We start from the raw sequence: 26764 nt of genomic DNA, 5'->3' as shown, positions 1-26764 counted from the left end.
GTGGACGCGGTACGCAGATCCTTTATTTCAGTGAAAGCGAGTAAAGTCCTGCATTCAAAATCTAACTTGAGTGGAAATTACAGCAACATTTACTGCAAGTATCAAAAGTGAAAGTACTGTTGAGTGCTATATTTAAAGAGTATATTATTGGATTATTATTATCACAGAGGGCAGCTGATTTAACCTGATGAGAACTGGCATCAAAATAAATCAAAATTTTCATAAAATGACTTTACGATATCTCTGCACCTACAAGGAATATATGAAAACATCTTGGTACATAATAAAGTTAACGCTCGTGAGATTTCTGCAGAGGTGTAGCATGGATACAATATGTTATTTGCACCTAACAAAATGCTTAAATACTTAATTCTTCTTTCATTTCACGACAGTTGTTGGCCTTGAATCTCAGCTTTTATGTGACATATTGTTTGTACCGTTAGAATGAAATACTTTGATCACGAGCCAGCTTTGTGGGCGTGAACCGGCTTTGTTGCTTCTGCTTTAGTTGCTTGGTGTTAGAATTGTGTTTAGTTCAGGTAAAAATCATGTTACGATCTGCTTTTAGCCGAGCTTCTTCCCGTTCAGCGGGTATGCTGCACGACTATGTCGCTACGTGATTAGCATGCCCTTTTATGGCGTGTTGTGTAATATGACACGCTGCTCCCTCCACAGGGGGCGCTAGAGGGTCTACGACCATATGCTCAGTACGAAAGCCCCGATCGTTGTGGTATTTGTGGCTGTAATTTGGTCCTAAAGCCAGTAAAAAGTATTCAGAGCCTTTGATTAAATAAAGTAGCGATACTACAATGAAGTGAAAGTACTCTATTACATGTCGGAGTCCTGCATTGAGCATTTCTTTTCCTATTTTCGGTATTTTTTGTGTCCGATTGCCAATAAAATGAATTTATTTCAAAATGTGCAACTTTACCTCTGATGGAGCTTCTGTCTGTCCACAACACTATCCAGTGATGGAATGTAACTAAGTACATTTACTCAAGTACTGTTCTTAAGTACAGTTTTGAGGTACTTGTACTGTACTTGAGTATTTCTAATTTCTGCTACCTTACACTTCCACTCCACTACAATGTGGAGGCAAATATCGTGCTTTTTACTCCACCACATTAATGTAATAGCTTTAGTTACTAGTTACTTTTCAGATTACATGCTGCATCAGAGCAAAAAAATGCACTTTTTAAATAACATATTTTATCAACACTCAGATTCCGATCATCAGAAAAATGCTGAAAATCAAATGTACTTTTACTTGTACTTTGGGTCCTTAAGTACATTTAGTATCAGTTACTTTAAGAAGTTTACTCAAGTACTATTCGTAGGGTGACTTTCACTTTTACCAAAGTAATATTTAAACACACGATACCTTTACTTTTACTCGAGTGACACTATACGACCGGTTACACATCACAAGTGACAAACTATCAGCACTGAATGATCTGAATCTGCAAAGTAACTAGTAACTAATGTTATTGAATAAATGTAGGAGGACTGGAAGTTAAATGGAAACCTCTAAAAAGTTTTCTAAATATATTATTATATTCTAAATGTTGAGACCAAGATTATCTGTCTCCTTGATTACTAATGATCAGTATCTGATTTGCTCCTGAATGAAACCACACTGTTCATTCCCTCAGAGTAAAGAAGTCTTACTGAGGTCTCTCTGGGATCTAACTGACCCTAAACATATGTAACATACACACAAGTAAACACTGTGTGGGGAGGATGACGTAATGTCCATTTCTTTGTGTGTGAATCAAAAGATTTGTGTGCGTGAACAACCCGTACATCATAATAAACGTGAGACGTTTCCTTTATTTGCTGTAATAAGAATGCTTTATGGTCATTTCAGTATTTGTGAAAGCACTTCAGCACTCGTCTACATACTGCACTGTGTTATGATGAGGTCAGAGGAAATGAAAGCGGGGGGGAAACATTATTATGACTGTAAATGAAAATATTTTATGAAATGATTTTTTTCTAATCCTTGTTTTCTTCTTGTTATCTTTCAGACCACATTAACAGAGGTGCAATTTGGACCAATGAAGTTATTTAAAGACCCACTTCAGGTATCGTAAAAAAAACAATGTCAGCCGTGTGAATGATTGATGCGTGTGTGCTGAATGCATTAAGGCGTTTGTCTACATCCGTATCGTTTAGGGGCTTTTAGCCGAGCCGTGGAGCTCAGACCATCGGTGTGACTGTCAATATTTGGGAGCATTTTTCTGGGATTAGTTTTTTCAAAACGTCGCCTACTTTTTGTTTGCGGTTGCAACTAATCTTGAATTTCTCAAAGATGCCACACCTCGCAGTGCGATTAAAGAAAGGGGGGAAAAAAAGTCCCCATGCAAACGTTCAATGGAGAAGAAGAAGGAAAAAAAAAACTGTTAATGGACGTATTGTGTGCGCGATGCAGCCTTGGGTTGTCAAGGCAACAAGGCCAAACATTTATGACCAAGAACATACCATAATGAACAATGCACGTTATGGAAGAACTGCACAGAGGATCCATGGACCGGTCTCGTCACTGGGAATAGGACATTCTCTGACGTTCAATGGTTCATTATACAGTTTGGTGCTCTGCTTGTTGCTCTGGCATGTGCTGCTGCTGCTGCTGCTGCAGGAAAACTTGGAAAAGTGTTATTAATTTTTAAAGCAAAAATGCCATCGAATGTGAGGATTTACTGCATTCTTTGGCGTATTTCTAAGTTTCTTAGTGAACCAGTAGTGTAGCCAGAAATATTAATTTATTTGGGCCTGTGGGAGACGAGAAGAACCCAAGCAAAAAGCAGAGGTGGCAAAAGTTCAGATACTTTGAAAAAAGTAGAAGTACTGATTCAACTTGTTTACTCCAGTAAAAGTAATCGAGTACAGGCTCTGACATGTACTCAGAGTATCAGAGTAAAAAGTCTCCCTCTGAAGGACATTTGTGGTCAAAGCTAACTGAAGCTCACGTCATATTAATATAATTCAAAGACTATTAAAGTTAAAGGTAGAGTCAGTAGGATTTGTCCCAGCTGTTCCTGAACGCACCACAAAGATAGTTGATGGTTGAGTCTCATTCCCAGGACGTCAAATAGCCACATGTTGGGTTGGTAAAGCGTCCCGAGCAGCAACAAAGAGAGAAAATAAGAAACTCTCTGCAGATACGAGACACTAACACGCCTTTTCTCCCCATTCCAGCCTCCCTCTCTGTCTGTTCACGTCTTTTACGTCTTTGTTGCGTCTCGCTGCGTCTGCCGTGCGTGATGTGCTCTGATAGGTTGAAATCAGTCTTGTGATGTTGGGAAGGCGGCGTGCGATGACGAGTCTGTTTTGAAAATGTGAGGTGGAGAAAGTTCAGATATTTGTGTTCGGATGTAGAGAGGGAAATTCAAAGAGATACTCGAGTGAAGTTCAGATACCTGAAAAGTACAGTGGCATCGTGTCCAGAGGTCGAGGCAGGAGCAGTCGGTCTTTTTCATTTTAAATCTTAAGGCTTGAGCTAGCTAGCCAACTAGCTTGCTGTAATGAGCTCTTGAGCTCTCGCTAACCACTTTCACACACTTATTTCAAGTTTGAACTTTCACTACAAGCGATGTGAAGTCTATTTGTTCCCATTAATATCAATAGTTTAAGTGTACAATAAAATAAGATATTGTAAAATGTGCTGCTGTTTCTTATGAGTCTGCTGGGTGTGCCAGCTATGGACACAGGAAGTTGGGGTGCTGAGGGAGCTCCGAAAACAAGGCATTATAAAAAACATCAATTTATGGTCCATGTGATGTGAAAACTGTCTTTGATCATGAAGCTTAATGTTACTTAGACATTCTTTGGTTTATCAGCCAAGTGTATGAACTACAGTGCGGACTGGAGTCTCTGTTAGCACTGACAAACAGGCAGATCAGTGATAAATATGCTCCTCTCCTCTATGAAACGTCTGTATCAGACACTGTGTTTTTTACACAAGGAAAGAAATAACTTAGTGTTGAACATTTGCCGAATTAAAAAGAAGGCCCGGATGATTAAGAATTTGTCAGAGACAGCATTTCATAAAGTTTATAAAGTGTCTCCTAACCCAACAACTCACAAAATTGAGTGATTTTATAAGGGAGTCTTGGAAATTTCTCCCCCTCTACATCTCCTTGCTGTTGTCGACTCAAACCTTATGCATTTTTGTTAATAACTATTAGATGTATGTTATCCTGGTCATTCAAATGAATACAAAAAACACAAATGTATTAGAACGTCATTATAAACTGACCTCCAGCTGTAGATTTAGACGCCACAGGCACATCTGATGACGCCGTGGCTGCGCAGCTGAACTGAACGCTGTGTTTTAAAGTTTTGGTGAGACAAAACAAGACATTTGAAGACGTCATCTTGGGTTCTAATGAACATTTTTATAGTTTTATTTTTATTTCACAGACAAAAACAATCAATCCTAAGAATCTGAGCGTTAGTTGCAGCTCTAGTGCAGAGCTCCCTCAAGTATTTAAACTAAAATAAAACCGCAACAACTGCTAAACTTAGTACAACAATGATGATATGAAAAGTGAGTGGAAGACAAACAGCACATTAGACGTCCTGTAATTTAACGCCATGTATGAGAGCACAGTTTATTGTCTGATGCGCTCCAGTGTGACCACAGTAGGAAAACGAGGTAGAGAGATATCCCCTTCCTGTTTTTGTCACTCACAGCTGATCCCGTCGTGCCCTCCTCCTCGCCGCTCCTCCTCTTCTCTCGCGGCTCACAGGATCTGGCCCGGGCCCTCTGTGTTTTCAACAATGATGTTTTCTAGACAGAGCGACCAGACGCTGCCAAAAAAACTCTCGCTACCCCCTTCGAACATTTTTTTTTTTCTCCAATCCCCCCCCCACCCTCGCTGTCTTTCTCCGCCTTTCCCATCTGTTTCTTTACAAAAAAAAAAAATACAAAAAAACATTAAACTTGAATGTACTCTGAGAGATTTTTATGTCTGCTGTGACTGGGTGTGTTGTTACTGAGCCAGGCGTATCTGTCCAAGTCTGAGAACAGGCATGTGAAAAGTCCTTATCTCGCTCTATATTACCCTGTTCCTCCACCTCTGCGGGAATGTTGACTTTTCTACCAACATCCCAATGTGGAATTCTGATCTAATTCCCTGTGCGTACCGAACATAGCTGCAGGACTCGGTGGTGATGTATTTATGACCCGGACACTTATTGCCGCTTGTAGGGGGGAAAGTGTTCATATGTGGAATATGGTTTGCATTAGCAACACCCTCTCAGTCGTAGGAGTCCTGTGCTGCAGGCACGAAGCTGCGCTGTGGTACTTAAGTAAAGCCAATCGTCAGAATGAATCAACAGGACAACTGTCAGAACAACCGAGCCTCTATCCTCCTCATTGTGTGGCAGGACAGTGGCTCTATTTTCTCCACAAAGTCACGTCTTTGTGTCCTAACTCAATTTTACAGGTGTGATGCAAACTTAAGGCTGCAGAACAAACTTTCCCTTCTTTACGTCCATCCTGCTCCCTGCCAACAGTTGGAGATGACGTCTGTTTGAGAGAGTGACTCATGAATCTACTCTTAGTGCAGCGCTGCTCTTGGAGGCGGGCCTAAATCTCTGGGTCCAGTATTTACGCAAGTAAGGGGTTATATGAAAGTATGCTGGCAGAGCGAGAGCATGCTCTCAATGGCCGGTTTGACGGTAGCAGCAGCACTTTTCTGCCACAGCCTTGGCAGACGGGTGGGAGGGGCCGCAGGCAGTCAAGGCCACCTCGACTAATTGTGTCATAGATCATGGCAGCGGACAATAAAATCTCTGACGCACCCGAGTACGAGCCGGGCCTGATCAATCAGGGCCTGTCCAATGGAGGCCTGAGGTCACAGTCAAGCCCGCACTGCAGGCTGATTAGGACGACAGGCGCAAATGAGCATGAATGCACCAGTGATGACTTGACAACTCTGAGCTGTTGATACACCGAGACACATTTCACTGTGGCTCCGCTCTACTGTTTGTTACCGGACTTATTCTATAGTGCCGGGTGGAGGTTATTACAGGTTTCCCTAATCGGATCAAAGCTACTTATCCATTAGCCATGCAGCTCTCTAATGTTATAAAATAATTAATACTCCTGCAGCCTCTTTTTGAATACAGGAGCGTCTGTATCACCAAACAAAGAGACCAATATGTCGATACGTTTAGCGTCCTTCAGTCGGGTCACAGTCAGACGTACTTCACAACTACTAAACTACATTGTTTTGCCAAAATGATGTGTACTTCTGTGTGATCTCGTCACGTCACGTTATCTCTTAAGTTTTTAATCAAACGAAAATGGCAAAAAACAAGTCGGTTTCATTTTCTTAAATGTGATTTTTTGCTGTTTTTAAGGGTTTTTTGTATCGTTGTAATTTGAATATCTTAAAAAACTGGACTGTTGTTCGGACAAAAGGCTAAAGATAGAGGACAGAACGGGCAGCGCTGGCATGACTCCGCTAGGCAGCATGTGCTGGTTTTCAGTGTTGATATCAGTCTAAATTGAACATCTTTGAAAATGGGACTGTTGTTCAGACAAAATTAGGATTTATGAGATGTCATTTTGTCCTTAAGAGAATGGTGAGAGGCCTTTTTCTGTATTTTCTGACTGATAGCGGCGTTTCAACAATCGAATTCAAATACACTATCGATGATTCCATGTTGCAGAGATCCTTTATTGATTTCTTTGAGAAGAGGGTTCACTCGAAGCAAAACTAAGCCGCACTGACAACATTGCCAAAATTCCTTTATTGACTTTGAAACAAACAGAAGTTGTGTTTTCTTTCCCTGAAGGGTGTATTTTATTTTTTTTGTTGAACTCTAGGATCTTTATTTTTGGTGAACTATTCTTTCTTTTTAAGAAGACAAAACTGAAACATGGCTGTTGTCAGGGCGTAAAAATCCAAGTCTAACAATAGCAGAGCATGAAATCGCGACCTTAAAATCGAAAGTCAAACCGAATCAGGGATTTGGGGAATGGTGACGACCCGATTGACTCAATGATTGATCGTAACTATAATCAACAGATAAATTGATACAAATTAAAAATAACTTTTCAGCCACTTTCTTGCTTTTTACTTTGAACTTCTTTGCTGAATTTTCAAAATTTGAGTCCAACTGTTGAATTGTCATTTGTTCAGCTCTTCTGTGACTGCTTCTTTTTAATGTTTATTTTTATCTTTCCTTTTTCCCTCTTTGATTCACTCTTCATTTAGACAGTATTCCCTCATATTATATTATATTGACAGTACCTATGTGTCATAAGTCTTTACAAACTCCTGTTTAACTCAGTTTGAGTTTGTAATATATGTTTGGTAGCAGTGATAGTGGTCGTATGACACTGACAGAGGTCACTTAAAAATACAAATGAGTCAGTTGGCTCTCTGTTTGCTTACTCATCTCTCTGTTTTGCAGGTACTTTTAGTTTTTGCCAAAGAGGACAGTCAGAGTAATGGCTTCTGCTGGGCATGTGAGAAGGCCACCTTCAGGTGCAGCATGGCACGAACACCGGAGTCGGCTCTTGAATGCTTCTTGGAGAAGCATCACGACCTCGTCATCATTGACCACAGACATTCCAGACACTTTGACGCTGAAGCACTATGCCGGTAGGTGCCGGTCCTCTCGTCATCCATGTACTTTTACTACATGTTGTATCTCTAGAGCGATGTCATGCAGTGTCTGGTGTAGCCCCACAGTCCCGTCAGATGAACTCAGCCCTTATCAACACGTCTGTGCATATGATATGATTTCAAGCTGGATGTTATTTAAGACTTTTGGACTAATTATGAACAAGTGGTTACCATTAAAATTCATACATTTACGTCAGGACAGTCATTTTTTTTCCTCTTGCGCCACCAGAGTGGTTGAAACAGAAGGTTTTTAACCATTTAATTTTAAATTCGGCTAACTATTTTAACCAATTAGCTAATGATTTAAAACATGTTCCCATTACTTTCAGCTATTTTAACCATTTATCCAACTTTTAATGTACTATTTACATTATTTACACAAGCTAGATTATTAACCAATGAGCGTATGATTTCAAACATGTGTCCATTACTAACCAACTCTTAGCTAACTATTTTAACTGTTTAACTAATGATTTCAAACAATTGCTCATTACTTTTAGCTATTTTAACCTGTAATCAGACTTTTAGCTAACTACTTTATCCATCTAGCTAATTATTTCAAACATGTATCCATTACTTTTTGCTATTATTACTTTTAACAAACTGTTTTGACTTCTGTTTTCATGTTCTCTCAGATCTAACTGTAGTTAGTATTTTTTGAATGTGTTAATAATTAGCTGACCTACTGCACAATATTTCTTAATACCGCCTGGCAGCTGCAGCATTCCTCGTGGGGTAACAGTGTCCATGGCCATCAATCACCGATGTAGTGAACGCAGCTGAGCTGAGCTCTGTTAACCAAGGCCAATCCAGACCAGATGATCTTTGATAGGGCAGATTTTAGCGCCCCTTCTCCTGTGTTACAGTACCTTTGGTAACACGTGTGATTGGGGTGAATGGCCGGCTCACTCTGGGCTCACTGGCTTCCATCACATGCTACCTAGTGGAGCCATGTCGATGAGAAATGAGCGGTGCCTGCCCATACCACCCTCTATCTTTAGCCTCTGCCCAAACCAAAAACACATTTACAAACATTCATCTGCCCTGCCCAGCGTGTATGTTAACCCTATTCATTTTGGCCAATCCATATGTTCAGTGTGTACACGCACAGGCTCCGATGGGGAACTAAAGGGGCCTTTATGACCACTGGCTGGGGAAAACCACAGGCGGATGAGTGGCCCTGTACACTGCATTCTTTCAGAGGCCTAGGCCTGCTCGCAGAGCTCCACCACTGGGCTCTGCCTGCCTGGGAGAATCGGAGCGTGAAAAACTGAAAAATACATTGATTTGATGCCATGGGCTTTTCCACCAGCCTCCTGCTCACTGGCTAAAAGGCTCCCTCTGTTTACATTCAGGTCAATTAGAGCGGTCAACTCTTCAGAAAACACTGTGATAGTCGCCGTTGTGAAAAGGTACGTCCCCCCCCACTCCCTCTTTCTTGTTCTTTTCCTCATGATTAGGAGTATTGTCAGAATTAAAATGCCTGACTCAGCGGGCGTCCGTAGGCCTGCAGCCTGTCATGGGAAGCAAAACCTCTGATGTTCTCTAAACAAGTTCGTCATGGCGGTGTTTGGGTGACGACATGTGTTCTCTTTTTTAAGGCCAGACAGAGAGGAAGCCTCTGTGATGCCCCTGATCAATGCCGGCTTTAATAGGGTAAGCGACTGTGTGTGTGTGTGTGTGTGTGTGTGTGTGTCTTCTGCTGCCTGTGTTTGTATTATTCTTTTGATATGTTTTATATCCCTGCTGTCAACACTCGGTGTCGGGCAGGAATACAGATCGTAAATCGTTGTGTGTTTGCTCGGGAGACGTTTGCATCGAGTTCCCTGTACCTGAGTTCAGTGTTACTCACGGCAGAAGCAGCATTATAACATTTCCTAAAACAGATACATCGACATGAAACACTGTTTTCGATGTGTGTTTGATTGATCCGTGTTGTCCTCTAACCCCTCAGAGATATGTGGAGAATGCCAATATGATGGCCTGCTATAATGAGCTGCTACAGTTGGAGCATGGAGAGGTGCGGGCGCAGTTCAAACTCAGGTGAGTCGTGTTAGTCGTTATAGTGTTGATGTTGTGTCAAAGACGTCTATGTTCAGTGTCGAAGGGATGTCAAGAGTCTGAAGTTAGCATGATAACCAGCTAGCCCCGGGCCTGTCTAGTCCCGTAATACCAATTTGTACCGCAAGAGGTGATATGGTGTTTTTCCACCAGCACTTTTGGCCACAGAGTGAAACCGAGCCACGTCGATTTGCATTTCCATCCGCAGTTTTACCGGTCGGGTGACGGACCTGCTCTGGAGACGTCTCGTGACTGCCGCCAGTCCGTAACAACCCCCACATCTCCCTCAAATGAGCTGAGAGAGTTTATCTCTACTGTCACTGTTTGTACTATTAGTTTCATTTTACTGCAGGTGTAAGCCAAACATTTCTTGATTTTGCTGCTTCATAATAACATCTTTTATATAACAAAATAACGGAGGAGTTTCATTGTTAAGAATTTAAAGGAAATCCAATGTGTTTGTTCACCACTGAGTCCGGTTCTGCTCCGAGGTTTCTTCCTGTTAAAAGGCAGTTTAAGTCCTTGCTCATGGGGGGAAATGTTGGGTCTCTGTAATTACATTAATAAAGGAGTATGGTTTAGACCTGCTCAATTTGCAAAGCGTCATGAGATGACTTTTGTTGTGAATTGGTGCTGTACAAATAAAGACTGATTGATTGATTGAATCAGTGGAACTTCGTTAGCGGCTTTTTTTCAATAATGCTGCACGGAGGACGAGTGTTTACAGCCACTACACAAGCCGAGCACGCTGTTAGTCAAAAACACACCTTCAAGCAGGTAGCGCTGTTGTGATGGAAATGCAAATCCTCGCCGCGGTGGGCTGATGTGCCGAGTCAAAGCGAGTCGAGCCAGGCGGGCAGATGTGATGGAGAAACGCCGATAGTCTGATAAGCACCTGTAGTTTAATAAGTAAACAAAATAACCACAAAATTTGAAGAAAGGAAATATAACACCGTCTGAATTCAAGTTTCTCTCTTTTAGAGAAGTAAGATGAGCTTAATTGGCTCGTTAGCTCTTTGTTAAACACACTGATACGGGTGGTGTTTAGCCTGAATGTGTGCTGGACGAATCACTAGTTGTAAGCTCAAGCCGGAAATTGATACGGGCGGATCAGAAGATGCTATATTTATTGTTTATTTGAAAAATATTGACAGAAGAGCCTCAGAATTGAGCTTCAGATCAATGTTTTTGATCACAAAAATAAGAGAAAAGTTTTTTTGTTTGTTTCAGCCGAGCAGTCGCTCGACCCTTCCTGCCAACACTGAAAGTCTGCATGTATATTGTGTATAAACACATGCGGGACACTCTGCTTGTTGCATTTATTAACAAAGATTCTGTTTTCTGTCGTCTCTCTGTCTGTACAAGGGCTGGAAATGCTATTTTCACAGCTCTAGAACAAAGCCAAGAGGCCATAGAGATCACATCTGAAGATCAAGTAATTCAGGTGAGTCTCTAATCGACTTAAATAAACTCTAGCTGCTTTGTTTTGATGAACAGTTCATCTCCCTCTCCGTCCTCCCCCTCCTTCTCTTTCTTCATGTCTTGTGATCTCAGATCTCAGCTGTGATAGAGGAGCTCTCTGTCCTTTCTGAATGGCTCTTTTTGTTTACGTCAAACAACAGCAGTCCGTGTTATCGCGTCATGTTTTCACATAAAAATATATGTTTTTGAGCTCCGTGGAATAAGCAAACGAATGTGTCGGCTTCTCTTAAAAACCTTTGTTTTGTTTTAGCAGGGGTCGTATCGTCTTCGTCCTCACTGTGTCTGATCATCATCGTGTTGTTTCCTCTCCTTCGCAGTACGTGAATCCTGCCTACGAGTCCATTATGGGCTACCAACAAGGCGAGCTAATAGGGAAGGAAATAATAGAAGTGCCTAAAAGTGAGAAGAATAAGCCTGATCTCCTTGAAACAATAAATTCCTGCATACGGAAAGGAAAGGTAATGTGCATTCATTTAATAATCTCATCATCTACAGTTTACATTTCATACAGAACATGTCCGGCCAAACATAATTATCATTGTGGTTTTACTTTATCTTTATCTCATCATCAAATAAATGTGATTTCTGATACTACATTCTGATTACGTACATATTTTTGATATGTAATATATGTTTTAGGCTTGTTTTTGACCATGTCTTTGCATGTTTATGATATTCATTACATTTTTATACATATATATGTATTTTTCTGGAGGCCACGGACAACTTGAGCCACTTGTTAGCATCATCGCTAGTGGCAAAAGCAGTAACATCATGATTTTGAATGTGGCAAACAACTACAAATACAAGAATGAATAGCTTTCAGTTTCACCAAAAGAAATACTTGCAGACTTATCAACACGATGGATAACGTATACTTACAAACTCCCTCCTCTCCTGTCCCCGCCTCCACCGTCGTCTTTGTCCCCGGAGTCAAAGTCTCGGTCTGAGCTGCTTAAAATCACCCCAGTAACAGTTAATATATTCCTTGTCGTCTGCCTGTCCTCTGTCTGTCTCGGAGGCTGTGTTCAGTCCCGGTCCAAAGCTGGTTACGTAAACACCATCACTCTTCCCGTTAGCTACATGGCTAACTGAGCTAACTAGCTGCTACGGTTAGCAGCTGTCCCCCTGGTACTTTCATCCCAACCCAAAAGACAAGGCGCAGCTGCCGAATGGAGTGTGAGGGTTAGTCTCAAAGTGTCTGATATTAAATGTGGTATCAAAAGTGCAAGTAAAAGTACATTATACATATATATTTACATGTATGTATGCACTGTATATTATGGATCAATCGATTATCAGCCTGGTCAATTATTAGTTCTGATAATCAGCATTTTTTTATCTGATTGTCAGATACAGTAAATTATTTGAAACATGCACTCATTTGGCTCTGATGCAGCATGTAATCTGCAAAGTAACTAGTAACTACTACAAATAAATGTAATGGAGTATAAAGTAGCAGAAAATACAAATACCTGAAAACTGTACTTGAGTACAGTTCTTGAGTAAATGTACTTGGTTACATTCCACCACTGATGTACAGTATGTAGACTGACGCGTCACGTTTAGATCTCTCATATAGGTGCTACAGATATCTGCCCTGGCGTCATGTGTGTGGTGTGTGTGTGTGTGTGTGTGTGTGTGTGCATGCATGCATGCGAGCACGTGCATCCATGTGTGCTGTAAGTCTGCACCGCCGGCCGTCCATCCATCTGTTTCATGTGCATAAGAGCAGCGGTTGATGGCCGTGCAGTAATCTTACTACACAGAGAGCGAAGGTCAGTCCCGGACAGCCGAACAGCAGGACGGGCCTTTTCAAGCTGCCCCAGCGGTCCGTAGGTGGGGGGGGGGGGACATGAAACGAGCTCACTGGACTCCAGGAGCGCTCCCCGGACCCATTAAAGCACCTCGCTGCTCTCTGAAATACTCTGACCCCGCCTCACCGCCTCACCTGCACCACAAACAGCGCCACGCGTCCACTTTTAGGACATTTTCACATCTTATGTTTTGTTTCCTAAATGTTTAATGTCCTCTCTCTCTCTCGTTGTGCTCCAGGAGTGGCAGGGGATTTATTATGCCAAAAAGAAGAACGGAGACAGCATTCAGCAAAATGTGAAGATCACACCTGTAATAGGACAGGGAGGGTGAGTGACCGCATGTCCAGACCGGCCACGTTCAGTCTTTGCTAAATGTTAAACGCATCTCCAGTAAGTGACTAAATCATACTGGATCATATGTGAAGGGTTGATGGTTGTTTCTGTTTATATTCCTTTATCTTTCCCGGAGCACTAATTGGCTTTTTGTCATTCACAGAAAAATCAGACACTATGTGTCTATCAACTGGCCTTTAAACGATAATAATAAGGTAAGACATGTTTCTAGTTTTACTGATTATTAAAGGGGAACTCCACCAATTTTACAAATTAAAGAGGAAGAGGAAGCCGCAAGTAATCTGATAAAAATTACTCCAGTGATGTCACTCAATGGCTAAATTGCATTTGGAGTTATGTCAGTGCCAGGTTTTGAAAAGCAGTCTCACATTAACCTCCTGAGGCCCGAGCGCTTGTTAGGTGTGCGTTTTTTAATTTCTCCGAGCTTTTTGAGATACGTGAGACCTCTGAAGTATAAAGACAAAGCATCATCCTTTGAACAGGAAGTCGTTTTTTTAAAAAAACGATGTCCTCATGTGGGAACAATGGGTTTGTTTTACTGTATAACATAATTAAGTCACCAGTGTGTAACGAAGTATAAAACTGTTAATTTCCCTGAACGTTGCTGTGCAAAAACTAATTTGCAAACAACGCAACACACAGGGAATGTCCTTTTTTGTGAATCAGGACAGTCGGTCTCATCTGTCAACCCGTCTGAGATACACACAGGAAATACGTTACTTTTTAAAGCTACAAGTGTGTAACAAAGTATAAAACTGTTCACTGTTACTGGTGTGCGTTCATCATCTTGATCGCGTAGTTTTGGCTGAGATGGTAGCCATCTTGTTTTAGTATTTTGCTTTTGGTACCAATAGATGACAGAAGAAGATGTCCACAAAGGAGGACAACAGGTCCAACATTTGGTGCAGAAAACCCAAAATGTAATGTCCCCATGTGAGGACGCAGGGTCTCTCCTATAATACTGTTTGAAAAGAAATGATCAAAATCAATAAATCAGAACCGGAGATATCGCCTTTTTTTATTCTTCCTTTTCAAAACCTGGTACCTACATTACCCACAATGCAACTGAGCCACTAAGTGACATCACTGGAGGTAAACTATCAGATTACATGCAGCCACAACAGGCTTTATACTACTTTTCTCACCTTTTTCAGACCTGTAAACACACTTTAGGGTGTAAAATTGTTGGCTTTACCCTTTAGTGAATGACAGCAGCTTTCTGGCCGGCGTGTACCAACGATCTGTTTCTCTTTCTGTCCGTGCAGAGTGATAAAACCAGTGAACGAGTGCAGGCAGAGTCTCAGACAGGTAAGGTCCGTCCTCCCACTGCAGCTCTACTCTGTCAGAATAACATCACAGACGCTGAACGACTCGAAACACTCTGACAGACTCGTAGATTTGATTAGTTCTGGTTGTCTCCGCTGGACAGTTGTCACAGTTAGTAATCGAAGTTCTTGTGATCTGTCACAAGGTTTAAGGGCCGGCATTGTGTTCGTCATTAGGAAGCACATTTAGTTCCAGTGTTACGCTGGTGATCCACAGGGGCTATTTTTAACTGATTATTTGCACCAAATATTTGTCAGATGTTAGTCACAATAAATTTGAGTTAGTCACATTTAGGAAGCTGGACTTCTGGAAATATGTCAGCATGTGTGTTACACCGTGCCAGAAAATCATTGTTTTACTTCAATCACGACCCAGATTTGAAACCGTAGACTCTCAGAGTGTCCAATCCTGCTTTATCCAGCGGAGGAATGTCTCAAAAGAAAAGAATCCTGTCTTTTCGTTGACCCCGTTAAAGTTATCCACGCTTTTATTTTCTCTAAACTGGACTATTGTTCGCTGCTGTATCGTGGTATCAACTGTCGAGGCGAAGTGATTTCAAAATGCAGCAGCTTCGCTCCTGACGGGCAAACAAAAACAGGGATCATATCTCTCCTGTGTTGGCCAAGAAGTAGACTTAGAAAATCTTGCAGTTTGTTTATGGAGCTCTGCGCGGTGTTGCAGCACAGTATATTTCACAGTAAGTCTTATAAAACACCACAAGGTGTTCAGATTAGAGGCTCTAAAGGTTGACTATGCTTCTAATCTCATGTTACAACCAAAAGTGTTAAGCCGGCATCGACATTTGCCATTTTGGGCAAAGCTCTTAAGTATTTTCCCTTTGTTTTAATTCATAATTTACTTTTTGTTTGTGCTTTTTATTATGTTTAAATTACATTTTTAAAAAGTGGGTTAGGGTTACCATACACTTACTGTTTCCCCATAAAACCCTGATTTACAGTAAGAATTAAGAATTGGATCAATACAGCACAAAAGGAGGCAATATATTGTGTTTCCACTCGTACCAAATATCAATATTTTTATTAAAACATGCAGAGTAACCACCTCATGGCTCCTTCTGGTGTTTTACATTTGATTGATGGCACACGTGGACAGGTTACAGTCAGTGTGTAATGTAATAAAGAGGCACTTACTGTAACTGAGACTTGTTTTGGTACAAGGTTTAATTCCACTTGTCAGGTTCAATGAAACTGAACCCAGTTTGTGTGAATAAACACGTAATTTTCACTTTTTTTTCATCTTCAGTTTCACATATACCCCTGAAAATCAAATCACACATACAGTTAGTTGGGAAATGTGTCATCTGAAGTCCAACTTAAGGCACGAATCTTGAAACAAAGGTGAAAGTGTGTGGAGGACAAGTTGACGACGTCATGGAAGTTACCTCTCTGTCAGCTTTTAAGCACAAGTCTGGAAAACCAAGGATGAGTTGATCCGACCGTACAGTAAAAGTAAAAACCTGATGGATCTTATTCCTCTGTGTGATGACCGCTGTTGAAAACACATTATCAAGCCTCATTGTTGGACTGGATGGGACTGGCTGTGTGTTTTGAGTCATCCACCGTCCTGCTGCTGTAAAACAATCACAAGAACCGAATCTGTGCTGAAAATACTCTCAACAAAAGCACCAGTTAGTCCTGCGTCAGACACCGACACTTAAAACAAAAGCTCTCGGCTGTTTCAATTTATTTATTCAATTTATTTTTGGCCCATCTATTTTTAAGATTTACAGTTGAAGTCAGACGTTTCAGTCGTTAAAAGTCATTTTTTTTAACCGCTCCACAGATTTTATTGTTACACAAGTCGGTCGATTGTTTCACTTATAACTCATTTATGACCCACTGGGAATGTGATTAAAGGAATAAAAAGCTGAAATAAATCAGTCGTTCTACTATTATTCTGACGTTTTAGTGATCCTGAATGTTTACTGGGATTAAATGTCAGTAAAACTAAGATTAAATGTGTTTGGTTGCGGTGAAACTGTCGTATGGACGCAAAAAATTATTGAGAGGCGATCTGTTTATTGTTTTTGTTGACAATACGAAAAATCCTGAATTAAACCCGCCTCGTCCTTTAAATGCCAGAGACGGATGTGACAATATAAATAAATAAAAATAAAAATATAAAGGCTACTGTTTTATGTCTATAGACTTGACCAGAGAGATTCACTTGACAATTTCAATTTCCTCCAAACGCTCGAGTTTTTCCAGAAGCTTCTTTGACGTGCAGAAAGTTTAATATCACAACAAATGATTATCTTTTGTTCTCAACTTTGACCAATTATTAAAATGTTACTGGAGTAAAACCCCAAAATGTGTGAGAAACAGAATTAAGTGATAAAAAGATATTCAGGTTGGACTGATTGAAGCATCTCATCCTCTTTTTCAAGGACATCGTGGTGGAGGCCAAAGTCAGCCTCGTCCCTCCACTTGAACTGTGTTTGTGTGTTTGTGTGTGTTTGTATGTGTGTTAATGTGAGGTGTTTTCTTGTCTTCTCCCCAGACATCCAATCCAGTAAGCACAAAGACCGGAGGAAAGGCTCTCTGGACGTCAGATCCACGACGTCTCGAGGGAGCGATGGTGAGAGTGAAGGGAGATAGATGACGGAAAACTCTGGGCGGTTGTCTGTTTGCATCAAGTGTTGATTGGACACACACGCGCACTCATTAGAAAAGTGTTTGGAAAAACTGCAGCTTGATTTGTTTGTTGAATTATATAATTCAGAGATGTTTTTTTTGTTTTGTTCATCCTCACAGGGAGTTCACAGCGAAGACACTCCTCAATGGCCCGAATCCACTCCATGACTATAGAAGCCCCCATCACCAAGGTGGGTTCATCTCCCTCCCTCCCCCGTCCTCGTCCCCCCTCGAGCGTCCGTCACATGATTCGCACTTTGTATCTCATGACTGAACTCCTGAGTTATGGAGCTGCCGCAGCCGCCACGAGCGGTTCTTGTACAGCTACATGCTCCGAGGCTCAAGGCCACACGTACCGTGTCAAGTGAGAGATGTGCCGATAAGATGCCGCATTTCATACACAAGCACGTCGGACCAGAATGACCTGCTGTCTCATTGGTTTCTGCGCTCTGCAGTCTGGGTAGTCGGATACAGAGAAAGTCCCCGGGGACGGGTCATATGACACACTGCAGAGACCACGGCTGGATCACTTGACTGTGCAGTCAGTCCCTGTAGGCATCGTCCTCTTCAGAATAAAGCACTGATAGAGCTGCTGCTGCTACAGTGTGTGTGTGTGTGTGTGTGTGTGTGTGTGTGTGTGTGTGTGTGTGTGTGTGAGTGTGTGTGTGTGTGTGTGTGTGAACTAGAACTTGTGTTCTTGCACATGCTGGCTGACCTCGCCATAGGTGCCCGTTGTCAGGGTTGGGAGGGCGACTTTAAAGAGGCAATGTGTGAGAATTTCAGTTAAAACAGTAAAATAAACTAAAATTATCAACAGGATGTGAATAAATAACAGTTGTTACGTGATGATTTCTGTGGTTTGAGTTGCAGAGATATCTTCTGAAGTTAGCATGCTAGCACCTCTTAAATAATGTAGTCAGTAACATAAATCCAAGTTTCACAATATTCAAGTGAAGTAACTTGATTACTCCAGTCAAAATCAAGCATATGCAAATAAAGACTAGAGAAAATAACTTGTGTGAGACTCTTGAATTGTAATCCTGTTAGTAATCCCCTTTTTACTGGATGTATCTGTAATCTAATTACATCTTGTTTTCTGTAACTTTACCGGAATACAGTTTTTTTCTATCCTAATTATGTAATCGAGTTACATGTATTCTGTTACTTCCCAAGTTAGAACAGTCTTGTTTGAGTCCTTTTAGGATATATATCTTTTTTTTAAACTTTTTTTCACATATATCTACATGCCCTTGAGGAGTCCTTCTGTAAATGTGAAAAAAAAGTTGTAAAAAGTCTTTTGTGACTCCAGAGGAAGCTGCATGTAATCTGATAAACTGCCTCCAGTGTTGTCACTCAGTGGCTAAGGTGCATTGTGGGTAGTGTAGGCACCAGATTCTGAAAAGGAGGAATAATGTGTGGAATATAACGACGACGTCTCTGGTTCTGTTTTGATCATTTGTTGTTAAACTGTCCATAATGAGTCCAGCAGTGTTACAGGAGTGCAGTGCTAGACCACTGCTTTTAAAACATGGTGCCTACATTACCCACAATGCAATTTAGCCACTGAGTGACATCACTGGAGGGGAGATTTATGCAGCTTCCTCTAGAGTTACCCTTTAATTAAGTCTGTACACCTAAAACTACAGGAGAGGCTTTGTAATGACCTTCGTGAGTCGCGTGTAGCTGGAGAACTTTAGTACTTTAGACTTTTGTTGATCAATCTGTCGATTATTTGATCAGTGATCAGTGTTTCCAAAAGCCCAAGATGACGTCCTCAAATGTCTTGTTTTGACCACAACCCAAAAATATTCAGTTTGCTCTCGTAGGGGAAGAAAGAAACTAGAAAATATTCACATTTAAGAAGCTGGAATCAAAGAATTTTAACTTTTTTTCTTTAAAAGTAACTCAAACCCACTAAACGATCATCAAAGTGACTCTGGATTTAACTCCATTTATGTTATTTTATCAGAACTTGCCTGTTTTCTTCCGGTTCATTAAATATATTTTTATTATATGTTGTTTGTTTCCAGTCGGCTTTTATTATTTAGTTTTTTGAAAAGTACTTTTCAAATAATGATACAAAATGTTTAATAAGTCCACAATTATTTTGTCTTGCAGGTAATCAACATCATCAATGCAGCGCAGGAAAGCAGTCCTATGCCCGTGGCCGAGGCCTTGGATCGGGTACTGGAGATCCTGAGGACCACTGAGCTCTACTCCCCGCAGTTAGGCACCAAGGATGAAGACCCCCACACGAATGACCTCGTGGGGGGGCTGATGACGGTAAGCAGCAGGTCCTTCAAGAAGTCCGAAACACCCAAACAGCTTCCTTCCGCTACGAATGAATCGACTCCCGGGCTGATAACACACACGTCAGAGCGTTTGCAGAATTCCTCAGTGATAACACACACACACACACACACACACACACACACGTCTACGAACGTCCGTGAAGCGTTTCACTATGAAAGCCTGTGATAATGTGGTGAATGTAACAAACGAGAGGCAGGAGTGCGAGTGCGAGCCGACGCTCTGAGGATCTTTGTGCGGCGCAGAGAGAAAGACAGAGGGAGAGATTAACAGACAGCAACGGTGAAGTACAGAAGTAGAAAGAGTGCCAAGTTGGCAGTCTTGGCAACAACCCCAGAGGAAGTGTTAGATTGTCCTTTGTGCTCCTGTAGGCTGGAGAGGAAAGCCCACCCCACCCTCTCGTTCTCCCCCCTCTGCCTCCCCCCTCTCTCTCTCTCGCTCGCTCGCTCGCTCTCTCTCTCTGCACACATGCACACAGTCACACTCACATGAACCTCTTCCTCTCGACTCCACAGGCCTGGAAACATCCTGTTCTTTGGATCAGATGAATAAGCATGGCTTTACTTAAACATGTACACTGTGGATACACAGAATTGTTACTCATAGCTCTCCTCCCCCCCTCCAGAGAGATTTTGTTCTGCATAAGTGATAAAAAGGCTGACGAAACCAGAAAACCATGCGAGGTTCGGGTCGAGATGATTACTTATGTACGATGGTGTTGGTTTATGAGGTGCCTGGTTGCGTATTTTACGGCCTCCAGCTTGTTGTGGTGAGCTGTGCCGGGTCTGAACTCGGAGGACCCAGTGAACATTAAGAGGAGAGCTGTCATCTTTGTGGGGAGAAAAAGTCTTAAAATAACCAGTGTGTACAGAGGCAGCGCCACCATGAGACAATGCTGGGGTCAAAGATGAGCCAGTCTCCTCTTCCTTTTTCACTTGTGAAGTAAACATTTCACTCTGTGACACACACCCATGTACTGCACTAACGCCCATGACTGGGTGATACAGGCCTGTCATTTGCATTGCTGACAAGTGGCAATAATGTTGTTAGAGAGAAGTGGAGGCCTGCTCGCAGTGTTTTATTAAATCTTTTAATATTTCCATGACATACAAAGACTGAGGACGGAGTTTAATAACACATAATCCCGTTTTAAGATCAGAGTGATTTCATTGTGGCTTCTTGTCTTAGTTGTTCTGTGAGAGACTCATTTAAACAGCATCTGTTATTAGAGAATGATTTCAAAACTACTGCAAATAGTTGTTACTAACACACAAACAGACTTGCAGCTGAGGCTGCGCAAGTCTTTGTCTGCTAACCCAGAAGTTTGCATCGCCCGAGTCCCCGCGACAAAAAGTCTACGGGATTTCGGATTATTGCCGAAAACAAGTTTGCGTTACTTACACATTTCCTTCAGCAGGATAATCTTCACAGATAAACACCACCTTTGTGATTTTCAAAGCATAAAATTAAAGTAAGCTAATTAAAGTAGGTAAGCTAATGTTAGAACGTAAACAGACGACATCACGGTCACATGACTTAAACGTCACCACCACTGAGCGTCTCACTACACAATTAAGACACACGTTGTAAAGTTAGTTAGAATAGTTTGTAACTAAAGACGGACTAGTGAGTAGATGAGTCTCCATATTCGCTGTGATGACGTTTAATGTCCCCGACGTTAACGCTTCATGATTAGACAGATGGACACTTAATGAAGTATTTTATGTCGTAGAACAAAACGTGTAAACATCTCCAGCCTGTGGCTTTGAGACGAGGGAAGTGGACGTGCAGAAATGCTGACTGATCTCCGGGTTTTAGGACTCGTTACTACGCCACTCTCTAGTGGCTTAAAACAGTTTGATCAGCCTTGACTCGACTCATATTCTGTTCATTCACAGCTGATACAAATCACAGTGCTGGAGGAGCTGGATCATTATAACCACTGAGAATCATGTTTGATTATGTGGGTGATGGAGTGTTACCCCACTGATGTGCCCCATTTACTATCACAGCACGCAGCGCTGCCCAGAGGAAGACAAATGCCATAATGGAATAATTTACTAGTAGATTATCTGACATATGTACATAAATTATCCCGGTGTCATTTCTGACACGACTATTACACTTCATAAATATGGTAATCACTTTCTGAACTGCATATTGGTTTCATTAATAAGCTGAGCTTTGGCTGCCTCATCCCTCCACTCCCTCTGCGGGGGAAACGATATGAGGTGTCGACATAACGCAGCCTCCAAAATATTGTGTCACACTCACAGATGAAGGAACACTCATAAAAGTGGTAATATGGAAAAATCAGGGAAATCTCTGTTCTTTGTTTCCTCTTGTTTATGATACAGCTGTAATGTGCTCTTCTGTCAGGAGATCTGAAATCCATCTTCTTTAAAGTCACATCGACATGAACAAAGATATTAGTTGCTTCTCTTTGCTGGTAAAATGATTTTAAAATGAGATATTGAGATTCATCGTCATAGACCGAGTTCACATGGCAGCCATTTTCCTCAGGGTGGGAAGCCCAAATGTTGCACTGCTTTGTTTTAGGGTGCAAACCATATAAATGTTGGGAATGTGCCAAATGATTATGACTTCACTGCTTCCTGATTGATTAGGCCCGATCCCAGTAGGCCCCTTGTCGATGCCACTTAGCCCTACACCTCCATTATGCACATTCACATTTAGGTGTAGTCCCGATTCTTTCAGGATAGAGGGGTGAAGTGTTCGGGCTACCAAGCTCTCCAAATGGATGGATGGGTTTTCAGAGGCAACACTTCAAACTCTCCGAAGTATTATCTTCCTTTAGTCACTACTAGTTTGCTGATGTCTCGTTAGCTAGAGGTAGAAATGTGGACTGAAAATGGACTGAGCCAAAGTCCAAGCTGATGTCTGCCTGTGATGCTGGTTCAGAAAAGAAGAATTGTATGTCTTCAGTCGGTGTTTTACTCTCAAGCTTGACACTTTCTTTCTGTCTTGGTCACAGGATGGTTTACGCAGACTGTCAGGAAACGAATACATCTTTTCCACCAAACGTAAGTTCACATAAAGCGTACAGGAGGGATGATACGGAGCGTGTATCTGCATCTGACATCTGTGTTTTATATTTTGTAATCTATAGAAACTTACTTACTGGTTTATCCAGAGGCGTTGAACAACACATTTCTAACCTCCTGCTCTTCATCTGAATGCTTCCTGTCTTGTCTCTTCCCGCTCACAGAGCCCCATCACATCCCCACTCACCTGATCACTCCTCTGTCGTTAAACGACATCCCCCCTCGTATCGCCCAGACCATGGAGAATGAGGACTCTTGGGACTTTGACATCTTCAACTTGGAGGCTGCAACCTTGAAACGGTGAGGCAACAACCCAGTTAAAAGTCTTCTACAGGCGCTGCGTCTCCAGCTTTTATGTTAAACTGCCATCCTGAATCTTCCCACAGGCCTTTGACCTATTTGGGCCTGAAGATCTTCTCCCGCTTTGGGGTCTGCGAGTTCCTAAACTGCCCCGAGGCCACGCTGCGCTCCTGGCTACAAGTGATTGAAGCTAACTACCACTCCACTAACTCCTACCACAACTCTTCTCATGCAGCTGACGTCCTGCACGCAACGGCATACTTCCTCTGCAAGGAGAGGGTCAAGGTAAATTAACAGCAAGCAGGAAAAAAATAGCCTTCACATATTGTAGAAAGTGACATTTCCATGTTTTGTTTGTATGTGCTGTATAAATACTGTGAAAGTATCAAAACGCTCGATCCTCGGAGAATTACACTCAGCCGGTATTTTAGAAAATGTGCCTTGAGATGAGTCGTCAGGATTTCCGTAAGGTTGTGATGTCACGGTGCAGTCGTAGTTGCAAAAACACCGGCAGCGCTGATGTGAAAACACGGTGGGCGACTCCTGCTTTGAGCCGACCAATCAGAGCAGACTGGGCTTTTCAGGAGGGGGGAGTCTTAGGGTACATTAGGTTAAGATCAGTCTGCCAAAAGGAGAAGCTGCTATGTTGTTATGCTTCTGGCATGCTGGTCCTACGAGTGGTGGTTTGTCCACATCGACGGATTAAACAACCGGGAGGCTTTTGAAGCGCGTTGCTGTTACTTGTGTGTACGTGTTGATATAAATTAATAGAGTGGCAGTAAAAGTTTTTTCTGCTTTTCTGCTCGCTGGCGTTTTCGCAGTCTGTAAGTTTTTGTGAGAAATGCTCATTTCATGATGTGACTTTTTGTTCTGTCCCTGGATCGTGCAGCCAAAACACCTGAATTTTCTGTATGTTTGACTTGAGAGAAAAGGATTAGTGTGCGTCTGTGTGTGTGTGAAAGGCTGCCAAAACACCTTTAGTATCTAGACGTTGGGATTTTCTACGATCACAGCTCTCTGCTCAGACTCGAGTGTCAGGTGTCCCATCTGAGCCGACGTTATCCAAGGAGAGTCGAGGTTTTGCCCCAAGTGTGTCAGTGGCTCAGTAACTGGTTTAGGCCGTGCGCTGGCTAAGCTGATTACCAAACTGTCTATTTCTGAGCTGAGTGGAGTGATCTTTCATTGGCTTAGCCCGTGAACGGGGGAAGTTACATCACACAAGGTTATTGAATCCCTGGAACTCTACAGACAGGTTAGCAGGTCTGTTACGTTGCAGTTTAATTATTCTGATGATCTCTGCACTGTTTGTCTGTTGTCTTTTCTTTTTTTTGATTCTCTTCATGTTCTTGATGAAGCATTTCATCGCAGCTGCACAATGCTTATGTAGCTGCTTGTTAAATGCTGCTAAATTAAGGTGAACATTTATTAACTGTCTCTCACAACGTGGAGCTGCTTCTTGGTTTAATCTGCAGGACTAAACTGGATCCACATCACAGTTCTGTTGATTAAGGGATGTGACCGAAGGTGTAGTGCTGCTGGAAATAAAGTGTTCACAGTTTGCATAATCCGGTTGAAAATCATAAAGAGCCAAAAACAAACAACAACAAAAAAAGTCAAAGATGTAATTCTGGTCTAATGACCAGCAGGTTATACTCTGCCAGCTTCAGGACCTAGTTGCCAGACCACCATAGTGGTAATATACCAGACGTTCCAGCTTCATATTCCCCCCGTTTCTCACGTCCTCTGCCCCAACAGCAAAGTTTGGATCCCATCGACGAGGTAGCTGCCCTGATCGCCGCCACCGTGCACGACGTGGACCACCCGGGCCGCACCAACAGCTTCCTGTGCAACGCAGGAAGCGAGCTGGCCATCCTCTACAACGACACAGCTGTGCTAGAGAGCCACCACGCAGCACTGGCCTTCCAGATCACCACACGAGACGACAAGTGCAACATCTTCAAAAACATTGAGAGGTAGGAGATTCATTACACAAGGAAGAGGCGGGTGCCTGAAGGTCACAGGATCGCACAGTTAAACCAAGCCATTACCAAAGTGGATGTAGACATATGTATAAAAAAAATCAGAGGTTATCCTCCTCTCTGAAGTGTGTTCTTTCATTTCCTGGAGGCATTTCTTCATCAGAACTTGTATGATACAGATATGTTGGGTTTTAGTGTGTTTCTCCATGCATCGCCCATAGACTTCAATACAGCTGACATCAAAGACAGGTTCAGTGACGTAATGACCCTTCCTTCTTTTTTTTAGGTTTCTTGGCTTTTACTTATCAGAACCTGAGTTTAGGCAAATTATCTGGAACAAAACAAGACAAGATTCAGGATTAGGAACAACTGACTGTAATTCTGGACTGTCTGGTCACCCTGTTCACATCGTAAGAGAAGATTTATGTCCTTTCCCCTCCCTGGAAGTTTGGCTTGTTCGATATCAACATAACTGAGGGAGGCAGCAGAACGATTCATTAACGGAGCTCTTTCAGTCTTGATTTCTAATTGAAAGCTGGAGGTTTCACCTACAGTATATATGCATGTCCACAGGGACATTTGAGTATGTAAATGAGGCTGACGAAGAGCAGCGTCAATGTAAACGTCACTGCTTTGGTGCGTTAAATAAAGAGGATATCAGAGCCCTGCAGTGTGCGAAGTGTGCGAAGTGTCTTCAGTCCACAGATGGAAATTCTTGTAAAAAAAAAACTGTTCACGTCAGACATTACCTGAAGCGTCACAGCAGATAAGCTGAGTCTGCTGATGAAAGCGACACCGTGTGTGTGTGTGTGTGTGTGTGTGTGTGTGTGTTGACAGCGGCGGGGTAGTAATGTGATTTGAGTCCCAAAGCAGAATAGCTCACATGTGCTGGTCCCCTCAGAGGGGGAGAAGGTGAACAAAGCATCCATTCATCGCCGCTGTCACTGCAGTCAGAAGGGAGAAACTGTTCACACGGGGTTTCATGCTATTTACCACACTGTCATCTCACTCGCTCTGCTTTCCCTATCCCTTCCTTCCCCTGTCCTGCCTTCACCCGTCTGATTTCTGACCCTCTCTCTCTCTCTCTCTCTCTCTCTCTCTCTAGGAATGAGTATCGAACATTACGACAGGCTATCATTGATATGGTGCTCGCCACTGAGATGACCAAACACTTTGAACACGTCAACAAATTTGTCAACAGCATCAACAAGCCACTGGCTGCTCTCGAGGAGAACGGGGTGAGATTGAAAAAAAAAAAAGAAAAGAAAAACCATCCTGCATCGCTTTTTTATCTTTATTTCATACCTGTGTAGAAATAGTAGGTCTAATTTTAGCACTTTTTTTTTTCTAAATAGATCAGTGTTGTGCGTCACAAGCGGGAAAGGACACACACAGGAGCATTCACACACTGGATAAACACTTTATTGTGATCTCATTCTGTCATAACCGTACTCAGTCCAACAGTCATGCACGCGACAATAGTTTAAGGAGAGCTCGGGAGGTGACGGGTCTGGTTCTTGTGGCCTGTGTGTTGGCCGGGCACAGAAATCTTTGTGGGGAGAGAATTTTACAACTCGGTACCATCTTTCTCGTCTGTGTGTGGAATGCTCCACACAGACATTTAAAAGTCGTCTTGCCTTTTTAAAGGCAGGAATGATGTGAATAAAGGATTTGATGCTTTTATTTCCTTGAGTTAAATCTCCACTTTCAGAACTTCACACACATTTAACATTTAGCTGTTTGGTATAAATTGTAATGGAGTTGATTTTAAAA

The 26764-nt window shown here is 42.1% G+C and overlaps 1 protein-coding gene across 1 annotated transcript in view; it reads left to right on the top strand.

Annotated features, from left to right (window-relative positions):
- Positions 1-26764, top strand: part of pde8a (phosphodiesterase 8A) — a 57495-nt gene that overhangs the window by 27264 nt on the left and 3467 nt on the right. The window contains exons 2-19 of the mRNA XM_084357760.1: positions 2028-2084; positions 7429-7619; positions 8999-9055; positions 9245-9299; positions 9598-9686; positions 11070-11148; positions 11504-11644; positions 13242-13330; positions 13500-13551; positions 14623-14665; positions 17204-17281; positions 17458-17528; positions 19456-19620; positions 22643-22691; positions 22877-23012; positions 23099-23297; positions 24768-24985; positions 26097-26229. Of these exons, the coding sequence (XP_084213886.1) occupies positions 2028-2084; positions 7429-7619; positions 8999-9055; positions 9245-9299; positions 9598-9686; positions 11070-11148; positions 11504-11644; positions 13242-13330; positions 13500-13551; positions 14623-14665; positions 17204-17281; positions 17458-17528; positions 19456-19620; positions 22643-22691; positions 22877-23012; positions 23099-23297; positions 24768-24985; positions 26097-26229 (1902 nt within the window). The remainder of the gene's footprint in view (positions 1-2027; positions 2085-7428; positions 7620-8998; positions 9056-9244; positions 9300-9597; positions 9687-11069; positions 11149-11503; positions 11645-13241; positions 13331-13499; positions 13552-14622; positions 14666-17203; positions 17282-17457; positions 17529-19455; positions 19621-22642; positions 22692-22876; positions 23013-23098; positions 23298-24767; positions 24986-26096; positions 26230-26764) is intronic.

Source organism: Pagrus pagrus, assembly GCF_965226575.1.
Source record: "Pagrus pagrus genome assembly, chromosome: 1".
Classification (NCBI taxonomy): domain Eukaryota; kingdom Metazoa; phylum Chordata; class Actinopteri; order Spariformes; family Sparidae; genus Pagrus; species Pagrus pagrus.
The sequence above is the reverse complement of the archived record's forward strand: the minus strand, read 5'-3'. Positions and strand labels throughout refer to the sequence as shown.